General features: G+C 40.3%; 1 protein-coding gene across 2 annotated transcripts in view; it reads right to left on the bottom strand.

The window, feature by feature from the left end:
- LOC126412351 (gamma-tubulin complex component 2-like) overlaps positions 1-16023 on the bottom strand; it is a 188021-nt gene extending 171998 nt beyond the window's left edge. For both annotated transcript variants that reach the window (XM_050081904.1, XM_050081905.1), the window contains exons 1-2: positions 15872-16023; positions 15598-15765 (exon numbers count right to left, since the gene is read on the bottom strand). In XM_050081904.1, coding sequence (XP_049937861.1) covers positions 15598-15765; positions 15872-15924 — 221 coding nt within the window. In that variant the 5' untranslated portion in view covers positions 15925-16023. The remainder of the gene's footprint in view (positions 1-15597; positions 15766-15871) is intronic.
- Positions 16024-16726: the final 703 nt, after the last annotated feature.

Below are 16726 nucleotides of genomic sequence, written 5' to 3'. Positions count from 1 at the left end.
GTTTGTTTTGTTTGCAGATGATGCAAACATTGCAATAAGTAGCAAGTCAAATACAGATTTAGAAATAGCTGATAAATTTTCACTGACATTAATAAGTGGTTTAAAGTGAATTCTTTGTCATTAAACTTTAAGAAGACCCACTATATGCAGTTCAGAACCTGTAAGACATTTCCTTCCAGCATGAGTATGACGTATGAAGACATGCAGATCAAAGAAGTTGACAGTGTTAAATTTTTGGGATTACAACTCGATAATAAATTCAGTTGGGAAGGGCATACCACAGAATTGCTTAAGCACCTAAACAAGTCTGTATTTGCCATGAGAATGATGTCAGATGTAGGAGATATAAACATTAAAAAAAAACTGACATACTTTGCTTACTTTCATTCTATTATGTCGTATGGGATCATATTCTGGGACAACTCATCAAACCAAGCAAAATTTTTTAGGGTCCAAAAGCATGTGATAAGAATCATTTGTGGTGTAAATTCAAGAACATCTTGTAGAAACCTGTTCAAGGAACTTTGTATTCTAACCACTGCTTCTCAGTATTCCTTAATGAAATTTGTTGCAAGTAATACATCTCTATTTCCAACCAATAGCTCAATACAAAGTATCAATACTAGGAATAAGAAGAATCTACATAAAGGCCTAAAATCACTTACCTTGGTCCAAAAAGGGGTCTAATATTCAGGGAACTCACATTTTTAATAAATTGCCAGCAACCATTAAAAACTTGGTTTCAGATAAAGCACGGTTTGAACAGAGTTTGAAAGACTTTTTGATAGGCAACTCCTTCTACTCCATACATGAATATCTTAACAGAGACTGTTAAGTCAGCTTAAGTAAAAATATCTGTTAGATTTCTGTTTTGACAACACTTCATCACAACAGCCAAGATTAGGTATTTTGTGTATGATAAATTTATTAATTGAGGATAACAGTGTTTCATTCTGACTGTGTTAATTCTGTAAATGTTAGCTGTCCCAGTTTACTGCATTGTATTACCTTATCTTCGACTTTCTCCTGACAAATGATCAGTGTATTAAGTATTATATTCAATGTTTTATGTTAAACTTTCTGACATGTTCCACACCCACGAGAATCATCTCGTTTTTTGGGTCTATAGAGCAAAAACTAAATCTAATCTAATCTAATCTACAATGTGAGCCTTCCATCAAAAGTAAGATCAAGACTTTAATGACTTTTTTAACTTAGGGAAGTGCCCCCATTTTGCACAAAAATAGATTAGTATTGTAGGAAGAATAATTAAAATTATGACAAACATTTCTGTGATGAAAATTTAAAACCTATTCTACCTGCTCAATCCTACATCTGTCTCAGTGGCAGATACAACTATAAGCACACATTTCAGGTTTAGGGAAGGGGCACGATATACCATTGTAACCTATAATGAATAAACAGGGGATAAGACTAACTGTGGATGTAATCTTACTGATTATTACAGAACATCACAAGTTAAGCATTTCTCTCAAGAGCATCTTCCTCATTTTCAAATCTAATACAATAACAAAACTGAAACCTAAGAAACCATGTGACAAAGGAGTGTAAAAACACAGGTAGGCATCACTGGAAGTCTCTCTCGTGCGACTGTCTGAGCATGTTATGTCTTCATAATTAGTGAGCAGCCATATCAAAACACTGAAGAACCAGTAAACCACCAATTCCATGTACGAAACAGCTGTGAGTGATTAATTACTTCATAAATGAGTAAATGTGTTAAGCATATAATCGAGAAAAGTTAGAAATAGGTTTGAAATTATGCGTAACATTTCTTGAAAGTCATGAAGTGCTCTCATTATGGAACACTCAATGAATTTAGTCTTGATAATTTGTGCTCCATTTTAAGCAAATGTTACTTTTTGATGCATCTCAGTGGTTATGATGTCATTACCGCTTAACTGTGTTGTACAATGACATAATTTTGCAGGTACATTCACTGGTGTATGTGGATACTACCTGCAAACTGTTGTGGATAGAGTCATTAATCAAGAAATAATAAATTAAAATGTCATGCCTGATGCTGAAGCCTGACAACATGAACAGCAACAATGTAGAAGCAATAAACTTTTTTCCTTTCATCATTTTTTGGGTGTGACAGTGAGAAAAAGTTTCATGAAGGTTTGAAATTATGTGTAAAGTTTGCTGGAAATTGCTAAGTGCTCTCATTCTTAACTACTGGATGAATATAGTCTAAGTATTTGTGCATCATTATCAGTTATGCTGCTTCAAGACAAAAAAAACACATGCTTGAACTGCAATGCTTGTCTTGTTGTTTGAATTTTTGACATATGATTATACCTCTTAAATGAGTAGATTATGACAGCATTTAACATTTTTAAATTGGGTCAATAATCACATGAAATACTATAGATCAAATTTTTGTTGCTGCTGGAACCCATTAGATAGACAAATTGGTATTGCTTTTGTCATTTAGTAGATACACTTACAGGGTGTACTATTTACAGGAAAGATTAAAAGTATTGTACTACCACATCCATCTGTAAGGCAGATGTTGGTTAAGAGTTTCTCCTTAACACACGATCAGTGCTAAGCAAGTTTCAGAATTTGAAGACCTAAGTCAAAGACCAGAGCCTCAGCACAGAGTCAGTAATCAAAAACAAATGTTACAGTGTTTAATACTAGATAGAATGAGCATTTTAAAACATCTGTTTAAGACACTGTAAGAAGGCTAGGAGCAGAATGGGATGTGTCACACAGATGGCAACATTATTATTATTATTTCCTTCACTTTCTCAGACGTTAAGTCCGGTTAAAAATGGAGTGACACGGACCTTGATCAAGCGTCACTTCCTTTTAACTGTACGGTATGTGTTATATTGCATTTAGGAACTTTCGGGTAATTGAACATGTATCAATAATTACGGATTTCTGTAGCTGTATATATATGTTTGGATGTAGCTGTATTGCATTGATGTACTGGTGGATATTGTGTGGTATGACTCCTGTAGTTGATAGTATAATTGGTATGATGTCAACTTTATCCTGATGCCACATGTCCTTGACTTCCTCAGCCAGTTGGATGTATTTTTCAATTTTTTTCTCCTGTTTTCTTTTGTATATTTGTTGTATTGGGTATAGATATTTCGATTAGTTGTGTTAATTTCTTCTTTTTATTGGTGAGTATGATGTCAGGTTTGTTATGTGGTGTTGTTTTATCTGTTATAATGGTTCTGTTCCAGTATAATTTGTATTCATCATTCTCCAGTACATTTTGTGGTGTATACTTGTATGTAGGAACGTGTTGTTTTAAAAGTTTATGTTGTAAGGCAAGCTGTTGATGTATTATTTTTGCGACATTGTCATGACTTCTGGGGTATTCTGTATTTGCTAGTATTGTACATCCGCTTGTGATGTGATCTACTGTTTCTATTTGTTATTTACAAAGTCTGCATTTATCCGTTGTGGTATTGGGATCTTTAATAATATGCTTGCTGTAATACCTGGTGTTTATTGTTTGATCCTGTATTGCAATCATGAATCCTTCTGTCTCACTGTATATATTGCCTTTTCTTAGCCATGTGTTGGATGCGTCTTGATCGATGTGTGGCTGCGTTAGATGATACGGGTGCTTGCCATGTAGTGTTTTCTTTTTCCAATTTACTTTCTTCATGTCTGTTGATGTTATGTGATCTAAAGGGTTGTAGAAGTGGTTATGAAATTGCAGTGGTGTAGCCGATGTATTTATATGAGTGATTGCCTTGTGTATTTTGCTAGTTTCTGATCGTTCTACAAAGAATTTTCTTAAATTGTCTACCTGTCCATAATGTAGGTTTTTTATGTCGATAAATCCCCTTCCTCCTTCCTTTCTGCTTAATGTGAATCTTTCTGTTGCTGAATGTATGTGATGTATTCTATATTTGTGGCATTGTGATCGTGTAAGTGTATTGAGTGCTTCTAGGTCTGTGTTACTCCATTTCACTACTCCAAATGAGTAGGTCAATATTGGTATGGCATAGGTATTTATAGCTTTTGTCTTGTTTCTTGCTGTCAATTCCGTTTTCAGTATTTTTGTTAGTCTTTGTCTATATTTTTCTTTTAGTTCTTCTTTGATATTTGTATTATCTATTCCTATTTTTTGCCTGTATCCTAGATATTTATAGGCATCCGTTTTTTCCATCGCTTCTATGCAGTCGCTGTGGTTATCCAATATGTAATAATCTTGTTTAGTATGTTTTCCCTTGACTATGCTATTTTTCTTACATTTGTCTGTTCCAAAAGCCATATTTATATCATTGCTGAATCCTTCTGTTATCTTTAGTAATTGGTTGAGTTGTTGATTTGTTGCTGCCAGTAGTTTTAGATCATCCATGTATAGCAAATGTGTGATTTTGTGTGGGTATGTTCCAGTAATATTGTATCCATAATTTGTATTATTTAGCATGTTGGATAGTGGGTTCAGAGCAAGGCAGAACCAGAAAGGACTTAATGAGTCTCCAGGCTTAATCTGTATTGGCTGTGATGTGATATTATTTGAATTTGTTTGGATATTAAGTGTGGTTTTCCAATTTTTCATTACTATGTTTAGGAACTGTATCAATTTAGGATCTACTTTGTATATTTCCAATATTTGTAGTAACCATGAGTGGGGTACACTATCAAAAGCTTTTTGGTAATCAATGTATGCGTAGTGTAGCGACCTTTGTTTAGTTTTAGCTTGATATGTCACCTCTGCATCTATTATCAGTTGCTCTTTACATCCTCGTGCTCCTTTGCAACAGCCTTTTTGTTCTTCATTTATAATTTTGTTCTGTGTTGTATGTGTCATTAATTTCTGTTTAATGACTGAAGTTAATATTTTGTATATTGTTGGTAGGCATGTTATGGGGCGATATTTAGCTGGGTTCGCTGTGTCTGCTTGATCTTTAGGTTTCAGATATGTTATTCCGTGTGTAAGTGTATCAGGGAATGTGTATGGGTCTGCAATGTAACTGTTAAATAATTTAGTTAGATGTGAATGTGTTGAGGTGAACTTCTTTAACCAGAAATTTGCTACTTTATCATTTCCAGGGGCTTTCCAATTGTGAGTAGAATTAATTGCTTGGGTGACTTCATGTTGCAAAATTATCACTTCAGGCATTTGTGGTATCATCTTGTATGTGTCTGTTTCTGCTTGTATCCACCGTGCATGCCTGTTATGTTGTACTGGGTTTGACCATATGTTGCTCCAGAAGTGTTCCATGTCTGTTATGTTTGGTGGATTGTTTATTTTAATGTGTGTGTTATCTATTGTCTGGTAAAATTTCTTTTGGTTTGTGTTGAATGTTTGGTTTTGTTTCCTTCTATTTTCACTTTTTTTGTATCTTCTGAGTCGTTTGGCTAATGCTTGTAATTTCTGCTTCTTTTCGTCTAATTGCTCTGTCGCTTCTTGTTGTGAGATTTTACCTAACTTTTTTCGTTTTTTTTCCGAGATTTCATTTCTTATAAATTGTGTTAGCTGTCCGATGTCTTTTCTCAGTTTTTCTATTTTGATCTGTAGCCTGTGTTGCCATGCTGGTTTTGTGGGTTTCTTCTGTGTGTTGGTTGGTTCTGATCTCTGCCTAGCGTGTATATTTAGTGTAGTGAGTGCTCCTATATAAACCAGTAGTTGTAACTCTTCCATAGTTGTGTTTTCATTTATTTTGTTGTGTATGATTGTGTTGATAGTTTTTATTGTTGTTTCGACTTGTGGGTTATTTGGTGGTCTACGCAAGAATGGTCTAATGTCTGTATTTTGTGTCTTTGTATTCTATAGATGTTAGCTGAAATTTTTCTTGTATATCTAACATCTGTATCACTTCGTGTTCTATTTGTGCTTGTTCTGGTGGCTGTCTTAAGATTTCGTTTTCCTCTGATTGTTTAATTGGTGCATGTTGTTCTTTGTTTGTTTGCTCTGGGATGTTTGAGTCCATTACTGTATTTTCTTCTTCTTCTGATTGCACATTATTTTGTTCCAGTATTTGTTGTACTTGTTGTTTGATGTTTTCTAATTCTGACTGGGGTATCCTGTTATTTTTTATTATTACACGGATCTGATCAGCTAATCGTTGTTCTGTTAAAAATTTTAATTCTGGGTATCTGGTAATAAACGTTGTGTGTACTTGTGATCTGTATCCAGTTGTGTTGGTTCCTAGGTTTGTTGCTTGGTAATAACAGAACATGAGGTGTCGATTAACTTCATCTGACCATCTCATTCTCTGTCTTTGTTTTCCTTCTAGGGTGGTTGCAGGAAGCATATCCTGCAAAACACCTCTATTTGGATTTAAATCATTTTCCAGTTGGCTAGCAGTGTCGTTACCATCGTGGGCGGGCATAGGGTTCAAGCGTCGTCCCCGACCATGACGGCGCTTGTCCGAGGCTTCTTTAGTTCTGTCCTGAACCAACTAATCACACTAAAAGGGGGGTTAGCCCTATTAGTGGTTTGTTCTTTTCGTCGCCTTTTACGACTGGCAGAACATACCGGAGGCCGATTCTTTTTTTATTATTATTATTATTATTATTATTATTATTATTATTATTATTATTCACATCAGAAGCATCACCTACATTGCAATAAATATTTCTTATTGACTAAAAAATAATAAATGATCCGAAGTTCAAACACTATACCATTGTAGCACATAAATGGGCAATTTCCATTCCAATGGGTTACAGGTAAGCCCTTCCCCAAGAACACAGCACATGGCACTGAGGACAAGATACATACAATGATGAGTCCAAATATTATGACAATCTCCTAAATAGCATGCTGGTCCCTCTTTGGAACAATACAGTTGCAAATCTGTGTAGCACAGATACAATGAAGTGTTTGGTAACTTTCCAAAGGTGTGTGACACTAATGCACACATCACTCAGTTCTCCTAACTTACAGGCCATTTGTTTGTGGGTGCAGAGCTTACTTCCCACAGTGTCACAGGTGTGTTCTATCAAGTTCAGAGCAGACAAGTTGATAGCTAAGACACCAACATGAGTTAATTATCACACTCCTTAAACCATTATATTATGATTCCAGCCTTGTGAGAGAGGCAGTTGTCTCGCTAGAATATGCCATCGCCATCACAAAAGACACCAAGCATGAAGGGATACAGGTGGTCCATAACATTCACGTAGCCCGCAACTGTGAAGTGCCATCGATTATTACCACAATAACTATTTAGGCCCATGTGAATGTCCACTGTAGCACAATACTGACACTACTTACCTACGTCTGTGGTTTGGTGTGTGTTCTGAATATTTATTTACCTGGATGACAGTGTATTCAGACACGACCGTTAACCTGGTGTCACACGAAACATTATTCAGCCAACTAGGTTACATGCTTCTAGTGGTTCACAGTCCAATTTTGATGATAACGCATCAACTGCAATCTTAACTGAAAATGTCATTGGATCAACATTGGAACATATAGGGGCCATCTGCTATGGAGCCCCACATTTAGTAAGTGTGCTGAACACTGTCCCCCAAAACACTTGTGCCAGTACCAGCATTGTATTGTCATCAGATCTGCCTTACTGAACAAGCAGGCCTCCAACCTCTGTATTCTGTATTAAGACATGGATATCCAGCATCTTTGTTGCCCACTCATGGTTTCATTGTCCTTCAGTCACTTTCCATAGATGCTCACTCATGACAGTAGCAAGCACATAGCCTATCTGCTTCAGTGCTCCAAAGAGACTTGTTACCAAGTGTGGTGTCATAACAAGTTCCCCTTTGTCAAAGTCTCTTATGTCAGTGGATTTTCAGCCTGTATCATCACTAGAATGATCTCTGCTTCATCTCTACTCCACTCATATACTCTCCTTACCGTGTCACATGCTGCCAACACCACCAAGCAGGATTCATGCAGTGTGAAGTGGGCATAGTGTTTTGGCTCAGTGTACACATAACTGATTGTGTTGCAACACATTTGCAAAGCCTTGGAATGATAAGGAAACACCAACTGTGTAGAGTTCCACTGCAACTGGCAATACCAATCTGAAATCGGTTTGGAGACTACTATGTGCTCCGGATCTCCGGTCTGACCTCTTCTGATGTTAGCATCCAGTGGTTTCAACCACCTCTCGTGTCAGGAAAGCCTGCCAGGAATTGGCTTGTTGCTTGAAGTTTGTAGCAGATATAATCTGTACCTGGACATCAGTTGTGACATGACTGACTATATGCCTCAGAAGCAATACTGGGGCTGCAGGCTATATGCAAGTGGGGAAAGCAAACCTGCTACATTCATTCATAAAGTAACACACCAAACCTGCCTCCCATGCCTATGATTGCTACCTACTGCACTCAATGTAACTTGAGACTTGATACGTGAATAGAAGCAAGAAAGATTTTACTTGCTGACTAGGAAGACTTATATAATACTGAACATTGGTAGCAACGTAAGGAATAGCACCCAGACCCAAGATGCACAGACTTTATGTTAATAGTGATGAAAATCTTTATGTGTGGGAATGAATGTATTTGTATTCATGGTTTTAAGCTGATGACATTAACTGTAACTGGATGACGAGTGAGAAGGATTTCCATATAAATTACTCACACCCAACCAACCTGTCTTTTGTAATAGCTGAGGTTGAGATACGTTCATTGAAAATTTTCAGGTCAGGCTTCATAGAAAGTTTTTTAACACATGACAAAGCTATCCTGGAAGCACCAAAAATGATCCTCTATCATACATGGCATGAAGACAGAACCTGGAGGAAAGATATAAACATTATGGACACGGGGAGAAACAAAGCAAATTGTTAAAAAGTTTTACAGGAAGGAAATGCTGATGCATTTGAGATTGTACTTCCTGTAATGGAAAAGGGACAATGTGATTCTGATACAATACACTTTCAGATCTGCTTTCCGGAGACCTACGTTCATTACAATCGTTGCTCGGTATATTGCCACAAATTGCATGTTGCACTGAAAAACATGCACATCGAGATAATGCATCACTCTGGAGGGCAGGCGTGTGAAGTATCTGAATAAATATCTGTTTGCAATTACACCTTTTGTTAAAGGTGAATTGTCTGACTGCCTTATAGCACTTGCAAAAGCTAAACATACCAAACCAACGAATAAACTTAGTACAACAATAAACAATGTCTCATTACTGGGGGATTGTGGCTGGGGAAGTACCACGGCCTCAAAATCAAAGAAGTGTATTCCACAAAAGAAAATAAAGTGAAACGCATCTGCAAACTGCTATACTCACATCAACAGTTATTCATACTGAAGTCAAAGCTGAATACATCCAATTACACACACTGTGTGTACTAAATTAATGCTGGTTATTCTTAGCTTCTAGTGAATGCTGAAAATGACAAACTGATCCAATTCAGTATGGATCTCACAGCAGCAAATGAACTCCAGTTCGGAAAGAAGGCATCGGAAACAAACAGTAATTGGATGTCCTGGTCTGGGCCGGCGATGCAGGAGATGAACCGCCATGGGTGGGAAAAGGAGACGGTGATTCGGATGTGCAGGAGAACTATGAACATGTGCTATGTATCTGGCCAACAGTTGTGCATGCCTAACCGGCAATGGAGGCCCTCCGGCTTCCACAAGGACGCTGGTTACCAGACTTGTCCAAAAAGCTCCTGTTACAAGGCAAACACCACAGTAGTGCACTGGTCGAGTAAATGCAATGTTAAGGGCACCACCGAACCATAAACTAGACTCCCATAGTCAAGGCGGAATTGAACAAGAGCTCTGTAGAGCTGCAGCACCATAGAGCGATCTGCACCCCCATTGGAGTTGCTCAGGCAGCGGAGGGCATTGAGGTGCTGCCAGCACTTCCGCTTAAGCTGACAAATGTGAGGAATCCAAGTCACTTGGGCACTGAAAACCAGTCCTAATAATCAATGTGTCTCCACTACAGTGAACGAATCATCATTAAGGTAAAGTTCTGGTTCTGGATGAACAATACAACACCAACAGAAGTGCACAACACAAGACTTTGCAGCTGAAAACTGGAAACCGTGCGCTAGAGCCCATGATTGCGCCTTGTGGATGGCTCCCTGTAGGCGCCGCTCAGGAACACCGGTACTGATGGAGCAGTACGAAATGCAGAAGTCGTCTGCGTACAAGAAGGTGAGATGGACAGCCCTACATCTGCTGCTAGACCATTAATTGCCACTAAAAATAGAGAGACAATCAATACAGAGCCCTGTGGGACCCCATTCTCCTGGATATGGGGGGGAACTACGGGAGGCACCTACTTGGAAACGGAAAGTACGAAGCGACAGGAAACTCTGGATAAAAATAGGGAGTGGGCCACAGAGACCCCACTCGTGTAATGTGGCAAGTATAAGTTGTCACCAGGTCATGTCCTACACTTTTCATAAATCAAAAAAGACAGCAACCAGGTGTTGTTGTCTGGAAAAGGCTGTTCTGATGGCAGACTCTAGAGACACAAGATGATGGCAGACTCTAGAGACACAAGATTATCAGTGGTAGAACGAACCTGGCAGAAGCCAATAGGCCATATGACTCCAGGACCCAACCCAACCGCCAGCACATCATACGTTCCAGCAGCTTACAAAGAACATCGGTGAGGCTGATGGGCCGATAGCTATCCACATCAAGTGGGTTTTTACCGGATTTGAGCACCAGAATGATGGTGCTCTACCACCATTCTGACGGAGACACACCATAGCACCAGATCTGTTTGACGATGATGAGATGTCGCTTGTAGTCAGATGAGAGATGTTTAACCATCTGACTCTGGATCCGATCTGCTCCAGGAGCTGTGTCGGGGCAATGTGCAAGGGCACTGGGGGGCTCTCACTCTGTAAATGGGGTGTCGTAGGATTCACTGTGGCATGTAGTAAATGTGAGGACTTTCCTTTCCCGCCGCCTTTTGAAAGTGCGAAAGGCTGGGGGAGGGGGGGGGGGGGGGGGGGGGGGGGGGGTAATTCTCCAATGCAGCGGCTTGAGCATAGTGCTCGGCAATCGTGTTTGCATCGATAGATAACACGCCATCTATGTTAACACCGGGAACACCTGTTGGGGTCTGGTGCCCGAAAACACATTTCATCTTTACCCAGACTTGGGAAGGTGATGATGGCACCCAATGGTCAAAACATATCTCTTCCAACACTCCTGCTTCCATCGTTTGATAAGTTGGCGAATGCAAGCACAGAGCCGTTTAAAGGCTATGAGGTGCTCCAGGGAAGAGTGCCACTTATACCACTGTAGAGCTTGCCAATGCTCCTTAATTGCTTCAGCGATTTCCGGCGACCACCATGGGACTGCCTTTCGCCGGGGGCACCCTAAACAGTGAGGGATCGTGTTTTCTGCCACAGAGACAACTGTTGTAGTCATCTGCTCAGCCATGACATCGATGTTCCCATGTGGGGGACATTCAACAGTGACAACAGAGGTGAAAGTTTCCCAGTCCACCTTGTTCAAAGCCCATCTGGGCAGGTGTCCATGGGCCTGACACCAGGGCAGTGACAGGAAAATGGGGAAGTGGTCATTATCTCACAGGTCACCATATGCTCTCCAGTGGACAGATGGGAGAAGTCCTGGGCTGCAGATTGATAAATCAATGGCCGAGTAACTACCTCGAGCCACACTGAAATGTGTGGCAGCCCTGGTTTTTAAGAGGCAGAGGTCCAACTGAGACAGTAAAGTTTCAACATCTCTGCCTCAGCCGGTAAGCACTGTGCCACCCAACAAGGGGTTATGGGCGTTAAAATCTCCCAAAAGTGGGAAAGGTTTTGCGAGTTGATCAATCAGTGCAGTTAATACATTCTGGGATACTACACCATCTGGAGGAAGATATACATTGCAGACAGTTATTTCCTGTGTTATCCTTATTCTGACAGCCACAGCTTCAAGAGGGGTTTGAAGGGGCACAAGTTCACTACAGAGTGATTTTAGGACATAAACGCAAATTCCACTTGACACTCGATTACAGTCGCTACAGTTCCTGTAGTATCCCTTATAGCCGCGGAGGGCAGAGGTCCGCATTTCCGGGAACCACGTTTCCTGGAGAGCAATGCAGAAAGCAGGTGTAAAGCTTAACAGTTGCCGTAGCTCAGCCAGGCAGTGGAAAAAAACCGTCACAGTTCCACTGGAGGGTGACGTCATTGTGAGACTGGGAAGGCATGGAACATTCAATGAGGCAGTTTATGCCTCAGGGTCACCTGCTGCCAAAGACTTCTTGTCTGAGCAGTCTATATCAATTTTGTCTGAGGGTCTGGCAAGATCTAGGTCCTCAGCGGATGCCAGAATCTCCACTTCATCTGTAGACGTAGAGTTTGGAGGTAGCGGTGATGTGGCGATACTGCAATTCGCTTGGTCTTGGGGACCTTCTTTTTGGATTTCTTTGTTCCTTGGGTTTCCCTGGCTGGGAGGACTTCACTGATTTAGTATCTGGGACAGAGGATGGCCATGAAGCCCTGGCAATCAGCTGCTTTTGGACTCTTCAACCAGCGGAAGAAGTTGTTCGCTTCACCAGCTTAGAAGTGGGGACAGACGTCCCCGATGGTTGGGGGAAGGGGTTGTTCCTGAAGTTGGTGGTGCAGGAGTAACCCCCCCCCCCCCCCCACCATCAAGGGGGTAGGTGTAGTCTTCTGGCTCTGAAAGGCGACTGGGGTTTGTGGAGCTGACGGGGCTAGAACTGTTGTAGTGGAAACGTAAGACGATGTCATACATACAGGATGCAGGCGTTCAAATTTTCTCTTAGCCTCAGTGTAGGTCAGTCAGTCCAGGTTCTTGCACTCCATGATTTCTCTTTCCTTCTGGAGAATGCTGCAGTCTGGAGAGCAAGGCAAATGGTGCTCTCCACAGATGACACAGATGGGAGGCGGGGCACATGGAGTATCAGGATGTAATGGGCGTTCGCAATCTCGACATGTGACATTGGAAGTGCAGCGGGAATACATATGACCAAACTTCCAACATTTAAAGCACGACATTGGGGGAGGGATACAGGGTTTTACATCACAGCAGTAGACCATCACCTTGACCTTCTCGGCTAATGTATCACCCTCGAAGGCCAAGATGAAGGCACTGGTGGCGACCTGATTATCCCTCGGACCCCGGTGGACACGCTGAACAAAATGTACATCTCACCGTTCTAAATTGGCGCACAGCGCATCATCTGACTGCAAAAAAAGCTCCCTGTGAAATATAATACCCTGGAAACATCCTCCAGCTTGTCACAAGCAATTAACACTCATGACTGGGCAGAAGATGCTGTTTTGATCTCATTTTGGACAAGCCCTCCACCTCCCCAGACTTGTTTTCTAAATGCTTGACAAAAACGGAGGCTTCATAATCATGAAATATTCCCCATCAGCTCTCGAACATACAAGGTACCGGGGCGAATAAGATCCGCTGCCATCCTTAGCCTGACGTCCCTCCCATGGTGTGGCCAGGGAGGGGAACGAATTGGGGTCTGTGCACTGACTTGAGCCCATGAACGCTTAGAGACTGCTGGTGTTTGACCACCAGCAAGAGATGATGTACTACGCTTCATTGCGTGTCATCCACCCTGATGCCACCCACTCCGAGCAGGGGCCCTCCCCACGGGCACCACCCAGCCGCAGCAAAGGCCACCTGGCCATCAAAAGAGGTATTTGAGGACATATATCTCAAGGCTGTAAGAGATATGCAAAAGACTACCACCATAAATGATCAGATTTTACTCTTATAAAGGACTGACAGGTGCTAAACATTTGGCACAACCCAGGAGGCACATGTTGCCTATCAAATTCCAGAAACCTCGCAAGCATTATTACCCAGCTGAGGAAGGATGACAGGATTCCATCCCATGCATCGCAGAAGACACCAACAGATGATCTCATTACCAACACAAAAATTGACAAACTAATGGAACTTCAACAAAAAAGGGCTTTTAGATGGTAATGTTCTTATTTCTAATGCTTTCTGATATCCCAATCTAACCTACAACTCGAGCTACACAACAGCTCTGTCACCAACACGTCCACACAGAAAAAAAATTGAGTTCTGATAGCGACATCACTGATCACAGTAGAATGACAATTTTGCTATCTTCAAGACAACATTCCACCAGCTTCACGCAGAAAGATCTAGTATATGAGCATCAGCTACACTGTCACACCACCCCGCCCCCTCGTTATTTAAAAAGGAAATCGGCAGTCTGTAATAAACTTTCAGATACCACAAACAAAATAATAGCATTATTTACACGCTAAGAGGTTAGTTAAAGTGTGCTACTCAAATGCCCCTGAAATCTTGGTGGTTGTGACAAGTTGATCCATAGCACACCCGAGGTCTATGTTAGATTAGCAGGTGACAATCCGGTTGAGAGTTGGCAACGTTAACAGATGTGAATGCAGAAAATATGGTTTTGGTAACAAACTGACCAGCAGCAAATCCTAATTTTTAGGTCTGCGCCGTACTGAAAAATGCAAGGGTGGGTCCAGTATATAACTTTTACCAAGAGCTCCATTAATTCAAAAGGTGTCTTTCCAATCCACAATCATTATCACTGCAGTTTTTACAACTAAATTTATACATGGCACTAACGACTGTAATCTCAGAAGTATTTTGCCAAAGATGAGATAGATTCAATGACTAAGAGTAACTAGGGGATAAGAGAGCATCACATAGTAGTTGCTATTGAAATGTGAAATTATCTATAGCTTTAATATTATTGCCAGCACATTATAGTCTTCAAACTGCAGCTTTGACTGGCCAGTGAGTGCGTTACCTCTTGCAACACAAACATCATAATAGAGACAAATCACTTGAAGATACATTATGCTACAGATCAGTTTATCACTACAACTTTTATTTCACATTTACATCCCAACCTGATCTAGATCTCAGACTATGCTACATTTACATTTATCTCTATTGGTGGTCCATCACCTAGCTACATGGAATGGTGTTTTTTTATATATATATATATATATATATATATATATATCATTTTTAACATAGGTCTATGTTAGTTCATACTTATGATTTTCCATTTAAATAAAAAAATATAAAAAATTACGTTGAGAAATTAGAAAAATTTAAATCAAAATTATTTTATTAGAAAGGGGAAAAAACCGTAAGATAGGAACTAAGATGCCACCACCAATGCCATTCCGAATGCATGGACCTCAGTAGAACACACACATACCTCTCTCTCTCTTTCCATGAAAACACAGGCTTGGTAACAAACAGTGCACTGTTTGCAGCAGATTTAAAGAATCCAAAATGGAATTCTGATCGTGATAATATCCTGTATAATTTGTAGTCTGTGCAGTAATAACCAAAAAAGCACTCAAATAACACAAATCTAAATCAGGAAAGTAATTCGGAACTCCCATGGTTTAATAACTGACACCTTGAAGTAACAACACCCCTGTGCCCATCACATTACAGAAAAAAAACAGATGTATGTCAAGCAGCCGCAATAGTAACACGAATGCGAAGATTTTTTTCACAGAATACAAAGTGTTTTCGATGGTAACAGCTTGCTACATGTGTGTCCAACACTATAGTCCCATAAATTCAATTGTGAAACAATCTCTTTACTGTTTCTGAATAATATGAAAAAAATGTGTAGCATGGTTCTACCAGGATAAGGGTATGTTTACTCACTTCTTCGTCTTCAGTTCATTATACTTGGCGGTGAATAGTTCTTCAGTGGGGTTATCTCTACAAAGTTGTCGTAAACTAGTTTGCACTGCTGCAGTCTGACCTGGATTCACATGTCTTGATTCTGTTTGCTGTAGCCGTTCAATAAGTACCTCTGGCAACTCTGGGGATCTGTAGAAACCAACCACCTGTATTCTATTCGCTCTTCAAAAATTAGTTCCGATGTGACTCAGTCCAGTCACTTTGGTAAATCATGGAGCATTTTACTTTCACTCACCTGGTCAAGGTAACTAGATCTTTCATCAATCTATGCACTTTAAATTCACTCATTTTATTATTTTAAAAGCAAAATCATCTTTCCAAACAACACACATCGTACTTGACAGCCATTTGACGCTCGCGGCAAAACACTGCGGTGTTCGTGAAGTAAACAACACGGAGCCAAAGATAATGACTGTCAGTGCTGAAAAACAACAAGGAGGTCAGAATCTATGGCGCCATAAATATGAAATGAACGAGTGCACTCCGCCACATTGTGGAGATCAAAACATTGAAAGTGTATTACTGTGTTCGTCGAAATAATGACGTAAATTTGTGAAAGAATAATTACTTGTGTTGCCTATGGATGAACAAACAAAGAAACAAAGTGGAAAGTTAACTGCTGCTTTCTTCAGGTAAATACTTTAGCTTAAATGAGGCCAATTCGTTGTTTACTCTCATTGGCATCAAATTTTAATGTTTATAATATATAGGTTCAGGAAGGACAGCACACGGAAAAGATTCTGGTTCAAGCCATTGCGTCGCAAAGACGACATTGATGAACTTCAAAATCAAGCATTCACTCAGAGTGAATTTGATGTTATACTTGTTTTCCTTGTGGATCTTCAAGGTACGGGAGATGATTATGACGAATAATCACACGATTCTGTTATTCTGAAGAAAAATATTTTTTTCACAACATGAATATGCGTAAACAAACACCTGCACATAGTACAATCCTCAAACTGACTGCCTATGAAAGTGTCTGTTGCTCCAGATTCTAGTCGTCCGCCAGCGTTATTACCTCACAAAGTGCCCACATATTTCCCCTCCCCCCAGGGTGGAGCATAGTGAAGGAGGCTGCACGGAGTGC

The sequence above is a fragment of the Schistocerca serialis genome, chromosome 7 (assembly GCF_023864345.2).
Source record: "Schistocerca serialis cubense isolate TAMUIC-IGC-003099 chromosome 7, iqSchSeri2.2, whole genome shotgun sequence".
NCBI classification, from domain to species: Eukaryota; Metazoa; Arthropoda; class Insecta; order Orthoptera; family Acrididae; genus Schistocerca; species Schistocerca serialis.
The sequence above is the reverse complement of the archived record's forward strand: the minus strand, read 5'-3'. Positions and strand labels throughout refer to the sequence as shown.